General features: G+C 33.4%; 1 protein-coding gene across 1 annotated transcript; it reads left to right on the forward strand.

Moving 5' to 3' along the window:
- The first annotated feature begins 822 nt into the window (after positions 1–822).
- Positions 823–4790, forward strand: LOC101899494 (SWI/SNF-related matrix-associated actin-dependent regulator of chromatin subfamily A containing DEAD/H box 1 homolog). The gene is made up of 7 exons (XM_005188230.4): positions 823–1133; positions 1198–1358; positions 1445–2370; positions 2439–2706; positions 2873–3019; positions 3360–3659; positions 3727–4790. The coding sequence occupies exons 1-7, from the start codon at positions 1028–1030 to the stop codon at positions 4351–4353; spliced, it is 2535 nt and encodes an 844-aa protein (XP_005188287.2). The 5' UTR covers positions 823–1027; the 3' UTR covers positions 4354–4790.
- Positions 4791–10073: the final 5283 nt, after the last annotated feature.

Below are 10073 nucleotides of genomic sequence, written 5' to 3' on the forward strand. Positions count from 1 at the left end.
CAATGTTCACAACTATTAAATATATCTACGTAATTCTCCGCAAAAAATGTTTTGAGCGAACAAAAATGTTGGTTTCTTTTTCCATTCAAATCACTCTCAGAAATGCGATGAAATATGCAATTTTGTTGTTGCAAAATGGTCAGGCTTTTTTCCTAAAAATGAAAGAGTTTATCGAACAATAAATTATGACATTTAAAAATGTAAAAAATAAAAAATAGAAATAAAAGTTTCAGAAAAATGGAAATAATGGTGAAAGTACATGATGTCTTCTCTCTTCTGGGGTACGCAAAAAAGCAGTGCCAGCAGTAGTAAAAATAAATAATTTAAGAGCGGAAAAAATTGTTTATCCGTGGAGTACCAATGCTCATGCTTATATAAATTGCTCTGTTCCAGAAGTGCAAGAATTTAAAAGTTTTTAATACGATAACTGATTTCTCCTTTACGATATCGGAAAAAATATTGCAAAACTTGTAGGTTCTTGCAGATACTGGAACAGAGTATATTGGAGAAATAATAGATATATGTTGCAGAATGTATCTTTGTGTAAGAAATGATTTTTGTTTTTTCTGTATTCATTTGTTTTTGCAATGAAAATGTAAAAAGAAATAAACTACATCAATATATGTCTGCTGTGAAGATTCGCGCCAAAATTGTTGTGATGGATGTTAATGGGAAATTTATATTTAACATTGAATATGTAAATGCATCAAAAGACAATTTTTGTGGATATTGCTTCGAACGCAAATGACTGGCACCATTTTTTATGATAGTGCTATTGGCATTACTAATTATTTCCGACTATGGTTTTGTTGTTCATCGATAATCGATTAATAGTAATCGATGTAATAAGCATCGGATGCTTGCTCTCAGAAAATTGTCTCCGTATAGAATTAAAGCTAAATTCCCGTGTTCAAATGATTTTTTTGGCACAGACTTGAGGGTATTTCGTTTATTTTGTAAATGCAATATCACACAATTTTGTTTACTCCTCGCAAAGTAATAAATTTCCTAATAACTGAAATTAAAAATGTCGGAATCTGATGCAGCCGCAAAGCCAACGGCCAAATCGAGTATTAGCGATTTACGACAGTTTCGCATCAACAAACCCAATGCCGCCATTGGGACAAAGACAGGTAAGTTGTGCAAGGAAAAGTGATATGTTATGGATTGCAAAAAATTATTTCTCTTAAAATGTAGAACGCGTTCCTGGGAAGAAACGTATACAGGTTATGGCAGACAGCGATAGCGACGGTGCGGATGGCAATTCCCCAAAAAAGGCTAAAGTCGAGCTCACAGTAAAAGAAAAAGAAGAGCGTTTCCTAGCTGCTGCGAAAATATCAACGGAATATGATACAATGGTAAGTCCTTTGTCGTTATAAGAACTGTCATCAGCAGAGCGTAATAAATAATAATGTTCAATACGTATGTATGAATGTATGTGTAGGATATTCAAGACGCCTTGGTTCGCAGTAATTGGATTGTGTCTGAGGCTTTAGTTTATTTAAAGCAAAAATGCACTCCTAAGAGTAGAGGCTCGGCAGCTCATGTAGCTGCTACATCCACACCTAAGCAGACCAATGGCAGCGCAAAACATGCATCAAAGCCTAAAAAGGCGGAGCGCTCGGATTCAGAGGCTGAAGATTCTGCTGATGAGGTGTATTCTAAAAGTCAGGTTTACGATAGCGATGATAGTGATACAGAAGGATCCAAAGAAATGACCGGCCAGCGTAAGAAAGTCTTTGAATTTATGAACACTGCCTCTTTGATTGAACTGCAAACAGTAAAGACGTTGTCCGAAAAGAAAGCCAGTTTGATTGTGGAATTGAGACCCTTTAAGGATTGGGCCGATTTGAGGCAGAAGTTGGTTTCAAATAAGGCCCTGTCAGCTGATCTGTTAAATAATGCCCAGGAACTTATAAACAAACAAAACAATGTGGCTAATATATTGGCGAAGTGTAACAAACTGGTGCAACGGCTGGAATCAGCAATAGAGGCAGGGGCTGGTATTGTAGAACAACCAAAAATACTCAATGGAAAATTTAAGTTGGCAGATTATCAACTGATAGGCCTTAATTGGCTTACGGTTATGAACAAACAACAAATGAATGGAATTTTATCCGACGAGATGGGTTTGGGGAAAACAATTCAAGTTATTGCTTTCTTGGCATACCTCAAAGAAAATAATCTATCGAAAGCGGCTCATTTAATTGTTGTACCCTCGTCCACACTTGACAATTGGGCCAGTGAAATAGCCAGATGGTGCCCAAGTTTGGTTGTTGAGAAATATCACGGTTCCCAGGAGGAACGAAGACGAATGAGGATTCGATTTGCCAAAGAGGGTTTCACTGGTTTCGATGTACTCTTGACAACGTATGTATTTTTAAGAAGCAATACATTCATCGATTGTAATGATAATTACCATTTTCTGTTTCTTAAAGATATCACATTGTGTCCAGTACACCCGAAGAACGGAAAATGTTTCGTGTTAGTAAACTTCATTATGTTATTTTTGACGAGGCGCATATGTTGAAGAACATGACCACTCAGCGATATGCCAACCTGATTACAATCAATGCGGAAATGCGGATTCTACTCACCGGCACACCACTTCAAAACAATCTTTTGGAATTGATGTCATTGCTTTGTTTTGTCATGCCAACTTTTTTTGGTAAAAATGTGGAAGACATTAAAAGCTTGTTTGGCAAGGTAAGTTAGGCCATTTAAAAGAGTCGAAAAGTATTACTAGATATATTTCTTAACAACATTATTTACATAATGACGTATAGTTCTACTGACGAGAGCTATATGTCATACATAGAACATTCTTAGACAATTTGATACTATGTACTAAAAATTGAAAATATATTTTCAGAAAAGCAAAGTAGAGAATGGCAATGATGAATTGTCGCAATTTCAAGAGACTCAAGTGGAGAGGGCTAAACGTATTATGAAACCTTTTGTGTTAAGGCGTTTAAAGAAAGATGTACTTAGCCATTTACCGAAAAAGCATACATACATTGTAAGTATCCAAATATATTCCATAGGACATTACCTTCATTACAATTCGAAAGTGAATGCGAAAGAAAACAACATCAATTCCATGAGTGTTTGGGTGTTTTTCTTTATTATTCACTTTTGACTCGCCACTTAGAAAAGACCCTTAGATAAATGAAAATGAGCAAGACTATATTTAATTCATTCATTCATTTTCCTCATAATAAAGTGGTTTCATTTCTAATATTATAGCATGTTTTAGGCTAATATCACATTAGCATGGTATTTAATACGAAAACAGTCGTATTTTTATTGAAGTTTAAGAATAATTACCATCCTCTCTCTCTCTCTCTTATATTTTTTAGAATAAAGTTGCTATGACAGATTCACAAAAACGTTACTACAACGATTTAGTCGAGTACTATTCAAATAATCGTGGAGAAATTTATAGCGGAGATCGGGCTGGTGTATCGATTATGATTGAAATGAGGAAACTTGCTAACCATCCACTTCTGGGCCGTTACTATTTTAGTGATGAAAAGCTACGCGAATTCTCGAAGCGCTTAGCCACAGTGTCTACATACAAGAAAACCAATCCCCAATACATTTTCGAAGAAATGGCTGTTATGTCTGATTTTCAAGTATGGCAACTATGCAACAAACATGTAAGATAGTATCTGTTTTTAAATCATATTCTTTCCGAAATTGCTGATTTTTTATTTTTCTCTATAGGAGCTCGACGATGTAATTATACCTGATCGACTTATTTGTGAGTCTGGTAAATTTAAACATTTGGATTCCCTATTGCCAAAGTTAAAAGAGGAAGGTCATCGAGTTCTAATATTCAGTCAGTTCACAATGATGCTTGATATCGTGGAACGATATCTGGATATACGCAAACACGGCTATTGTCGTCTAGACGGTTCTACGGCCGTGGAGGAACGGCAGGATATGATAAATGACTTTAATGCAGATTCAGATATATTTATATTTCTATTGTCTACGAAGGCAGGTGGTGTAGGCATCAATTTAACCGCTGCCGATACATGTATAATACATGACATTGATTTCAACCCTTACAATGATAAACAAGCTGAAGATCGTTGTCATCGCATGGGTCAAACTAGACCAGTTAGCATTTACCGCTTAATTTCGGAGGGAACTATTGAAGAGGGTATGCTGATGGTGGCGGAAGAAAAATTAAAATTAGAGAAAGATATAACATCAACCGATAAGGGCGAGGTCCAAGAAACAAAATGCGTTGTGAGGCTATTAACAATGGCGCTTGGTCTGGACAAAGAGGAAGAAGAGCGGTTGAATAAATCCATAAACAGCTCCTTAACGTCGCCTTCCAAGTAAAATCTAACACTTACCATACTTATTTCCTACAATGTTGCTAAATTTCAATTGTTTAATATATATTTTTAATTTATTGGTACAAATTAAAGTCCGTCACTAGCTACATTTTGTTCATTGATTTACATTAATGTTAATATAATCTTTTGATAACCCAGGTATCGAAAATATTTCCTCCTCAAATTTTTTTCATGAAACTTAGCATCCATACATCCCTGTTTATAATTTTATACAGATTTTGTTGTGAATGTTTAAACAGCTACTCCCCTGTAGGCTTAATGAAACCCACTACAAAAACTGAATATTCATCTCTATTAAAACATTTCATACGGGATAATTTATCAAATATTTTATTGTAAGAATTGAAAATTCCAATACATTATTAAGGTCAACATTTACTATAAATAAAGATTACAAAAACAATAGATGAAAGCAAATGACATGATTTTGTATATGGCTAAGCTAGAACAAATGTATGCCGATAACCAATCCATGTTTGTGTATGTTTGTGTATGTAACTGCAAGATATATAAAGCGTGCTAGAATATTTTGGCAAAATTGTTTTATTTGTCGTTTAACTTACAGGTAGAGCTTGAGAATTGGTGTAGCAATGTAACGTAACCGGCGTATAAGCTAAATTTCCAAAAAAATGCATTACTGAGATCAAAATGTTATCTGCCATTCCGCTGGCGAAAATTTTAAATTTACATCAGATATTTCAACCCATAGCCGGTGGATAGCTAATTAAAAAGGTCAAATGTGCATATGATAAACCAAATGTGCATTACGTCGATGATGTTTTCCGGAATGCTTCAAAAGTCTACAACTAACACCAATTTTCACAATCATTACTATAAAACTGTACGCAGGCCTAAAATTATTAGTGACATTGTCGGCACATTTTATACCCTCCACCATTCTATGGAGAGTATATTAACTTTGTCATTCCGTATGTAACTCCTCGAAATATTTATAATAGACACTACAAAGTATATTTATACTGCATCGGCGTAAAATTCTAAGACGATCTACCGATGTCCGTCTGTTCTTTCGAACGAATTGAGATAGAAGGCTAAAATGATGAATACATGTATAGTTTACCAGTAGGCAGGTTAAGTTCGTAAATGTCGTCATGTCGGTCCACGTTTTCGTATAGCCCCCATATAACGGTACCTCTCGATATTCGGAATTTTCATAATTTTAGCGACAGTATTTACCGGAATTATTTCAAACTTCATATTTAAAGTTAGTAATGGGTACTACTGCCTATGACAAAAATGTTTGTATGCAGGTCCACGTCTTCATATAACCCCCATATAACGGTACTTCCCGATATTAGGTATTTTCATGATTTGTGCGACATTATTCAACGGAATTGTTTAAAATTTTGGTATTTGAAGTTCGTAATGGGTACTACAGCCTATGACAAAAATTTTTGTAAGCAGTCCACGTCTTCGTATAGTCTTCATATAACAGTTTTCATTTAAGTGGTAGTTTCCCGGAAGTTTTTTGAATTTTTTTTTTCCAAATAGTAGAGGATATTACAATTTCGGCCCGACGAACTTGGATGCTTTTTTACTTGTTAATTTTGCCTTTCGGCTTACCGAAACACGTTAGTAAGCCATTCTGCGTACCTTAGACTTTCTTGGTTAAAAAAAATTGTTTTGCAGCTACACAAGACGCTTTAAAAAGTCAAAATTGTTCGCTACCTTAAATTTAAAAAATTCGATATTTGATTTTTTTCAAATAAAATGGTTATATTTAATATTCAAAGTATAAACTATTTAATTTCCATTTCTTCAAAAAATAATTTTAATTTATTGTGCCAAATTACATACACCGGACAACAACGTGTCATTAGTTCACCCCTGACAAAATTAAGGATATTCAGACATGTCACAAATTCCGAACGTAATGTTTTCAATTCCTTAATATTGTTATATTGTTTATATTTTCTTCAGATCTGATCGATTTGGTTAATTACGAAAATATAATTATTAAGTGAAAATATGGCATCAATGAACGAATGAAAAATCAAAATAACCACATGATTAGAACCATAAAAAAGCAGTAAGTTCGGCCGGGCCGAACTTTGAATACCCTATTTGGAACGGGTTTGGAAATTTTGGAAAAAGATAACATTCGCCAAAAATTCTGTTAACCTACATAGACATTGTTTTTCATAAACCATTACCATATTCAAATTCGAAACTTGAAATAAACAGTGAATAATGTAGCTAAATTCATCAAAATACCGTATATAGGGAGGTACCGTTATATCGGAGCTATACGAAGAAATGGACCTGCATAGATAATTTTCTGTCGCATGCTGTAGCTTCTATTACATACTTCAAATTCCCATTACGAACTCTAATTGCGTAATTTGAAACTACAACGGTGAATAATGACGTTAAATCATCAAAATACCGAATATTGGGAGGTATCGTTATATGGGGGCTACAATTTTCTGTCTTAGGCTGTAATATTCATTTCAAACTTCAAATGCCAAATTTGAAACAATTCCGGTGAATAATATCGCTTAAATCATCAAGATACCGAATATCGGGAGGTACCGTTATATGGGGGCTATACGAAGACGTGGACCTACATGGCCCATTTACGAACTTAACCTGCCTACTAGAAAAATAAACATGTGTGCAAAATTTTAGCCTTCTATCTCTTCTTTCGAAAGATAGCGTGATTACAACAGACAGACAGACAGACGGACATCGTTAAATCGACTTAGAATGTTACGCTGATCAAGAATATATATACTTTTTGGGTCTGACATGTGCATTTCGAGGAGTTACAAACGGAATGACAAAATGAATATACCCTCCATAGTATGGTGGAGGGTATAAAAACTTTGTTTTGGTTTCAATAGTCACTTCCGACTGACAATGAAAAAAATAAGTCTTCCAAGTTCATCGATACCTAGGATATTCCAATTGTCGACAACACTTCGGGTTCTAGCTATTTGTGCTTTCCAAGGTGTTTTTACAAATAAATAATGTTTGTTTAAAGAAAAGAATTAGTTTTCCGCAAAAAATAACTTTATTCGTCAATTGAGAAACTAATTAAAATTAGCGAATTATTTTAAAGAAAAATATAAAAAATCACATTTAATTGTGTATTTGTCATTAAAACAATATTTATTATTATTGTTTTAAGTTTTAAAAAGCATTTTAATGTTAAAACTGTTCAGAAAAACACATATAACCACAAAATCATAAATGTTTATATTGTGAAAAAATAGTATAAGGTAGTGCAAAACGCAGCGAATTTGACAACTGTAATACTAGTCACAAATTCGATATTTTTTTTGCAATTACCAAGAAATATTGGTAACATACAAACGCAGTGTTTTTTATAGTAAAAATTAATTAACAACTTTGTTTCTATCGTTAGGTTTTTAGTTAAATTTCAAAGAGCAATATTTAACAATGTTGCACAATTTTTTATCTTTTAATACTGTTTGGAACCATTTCCGAAAATATCGCCTTACATTATTGAAGATTAATCCTAACATTTACATTTTGTGCTTGTCAGCGCTTTTCGTACCCTTTAAATACGAATTTTAGTAAATCCGCCTAATCTCTAACCATTACATCATCAACGTCATTTTAGAATTCTAGCTCAATTCTTTCGCATTAAGTACTAATGGTACCCTTGTTGTACCCAAAATGTAGTGACGTTTTACAGGCCTATCTTATACCCGTTACGTCTGGTATTAGGTAGCGTTGTTAATTCCAATTTTGTAAAAACTGTAACCAGCGTCAGATAAAATATTCCAACTTTCAGAATTGTAGCTTAACCCGTACACAATTTATTATCTTTTTGTATTAAATTCCAAAAACTTCACGATATATATAGTTTGGCAGCAATAGAGCGAAATGTTAAGATTGTAAGAGCCACACGCATAGTACATAAAGTATTTATTACTTAATAAATTTACTACTTTTCAGTACACATTTTAAGAAACGACCCTGTACCAAATTCTAAATTTAGTACATGCAAAAGTACAATATTTCGTACTTTTTAGCACATTTTTTAGTAAAAACAGCAGCTTATCTGATTCATCGCCCATATGATGATGACCTTCATGCGAAATGTTGATATTCTAGTTCGGAAAAATTAGATACATTCCCATATTTCTATCAACAATAAATCTTAATTAAAGATGAACTTTATCGCCCGACACTTTTTCTCGCCAATCTAATTTCCCTTAGTTTTTTTAAATCATCGACAAATAAGTGTTAAAACATTTATTACACATTTCATTCATGTTAAACCAGTAAAGAAAGTGCAAAAGTCGGGTGGGGCCGACATTATGATACCCTACCGCACCCTACCTTTGCATATTTAGTATAGCTACCCATAACAAATGGGGAATTTGTGAGAATTAAATTACATTTATCATCATGATTATTGTTATAAATTAAAGTCGAAAGAAAAAATATGTATTTGGGATGTATATCCTCCTCTGAATCGATATCTACTAAATTTTGCGGAAGCATTTGCCTCCGAACCCATATTCATCAAAGTCGATCTTAATTGAGCTGATATTACACTTTTTAGACACAATAACCGTGAAATCGAACGAAGATATATATGGGAGCTATATCGAAATCTGAATCGATCTATGAAAATTTAGCAGAGGCAATTCTATGATGTGATTGTGGATAGCATCCTGAGTGAATTCGTTCGAATTTTCCAAAGTATATATTTCCCATTTGCTGCACAATAAACTTGAAATCGAGTTAAGATATATGGGAGCTATATCCAAATATGAACCGATCTCGATAAAATTTGGCACATGTACGGATGTGAAAGACAAAAATAACAAATCGGATGAACAATATACATGGATGCCTGATCCGATTTCGATCAAATTTGACACACTTGTTTCTAGGTTCAATTTGATAATATTACACATTCGGTGCACTGTAAAAGCTATATGTAAATTTTGACCTATTATCTTTAATTTCAATAGGGTTCGGCCTTGAGCTAAACAAATGATTTGGCAATGCTGGTCTAGAAGATGTTCTATCGCAAGCAGCCAATTTATCTTAATTTTTTTTTTTTTTTAACAACAACCAATCAACGTCTATGTATTATTCATTTAATTTTCTTAAAAAAAAGCTTTAATAATTATTTAATAATTATTATTAAATTATACAATTTAATACAACATTCGGGTTAAAAAAGTAAAACTAAATTGCAAAAATGCAATTTTCATTTTCACTTAAACAATCTCTTTTTCTAAAATGAAATGATTCGTTTTATATAAAGAAATGTATATTGATGAAGGTTTTCTCTTAAATTATCTCTTTTTTTCGGCCGGGACTTCAGTGGATGCTCGCTTACACGATTACTCCAGGACCTCTCCCGGAAACGGACATAATTGTAATAAAAACAACTATTTTGGTTGAAATCGAACGGAATGCCCGATTAATTCCGTACCTTGTAATATTTATATCGGGGTCCAGGTTCAGGTGTGGAAGTATATCAATATCAGACTGTTCTTTTTGTGTCTTTACAACAAAAAAATAATATATTGAAATATATATGAGATTAATTGCGATTTTTTGTGTTCACGTGATATCTAGTGTGAATATGGGAAATATTCGGAGTCCACGAATTAGTCCATACTTTGCACATGATGTATATCTGAAAACCAATAATGTTTCTATCACTCTGAAAGAATTCGGAGATGGACAAAA

Source organism: Musca domestica, unplaced genomic scaffold, assembly GCF_030504385.1.
Source record: "Musca domestica strain aabys unplaced genomic scaffold, Musca_domestica.polishedcontigs.V.1.1 5, whole genome shotgun sequence".
Taxonomy (NCBI): Eukaryota; Metazoa; Arthropoda; class Insecta; order Diptera; family Muscidae; genus Musca; species Musca domestica.

Bases quoted from the DNA above. Each gene is read 5' to 3' on its own strand.
- LOC101899494 (XM_005188230.4), top strand. From the start codon at position 1,028: ATGTCGGAATCTGATGCAGCCGCAAAGCCAACGGCCAAATCGAGTATT. The intron at 1,134-1,197 runs GTAAGTTGTGCA...CTTAAAATGTAG, and splicing joins CGCCATTGGGACAAAGACAG to AACGCGTTCCTGGGAAGAAA. The intron at 2,707-2,872 runs GTAAGTTAGGCC...ATATATTTTCAG, and splicing joins TTAAAAGCTTGTTTGGCAAG to AAAAGCAAAGTAGAGAATGG.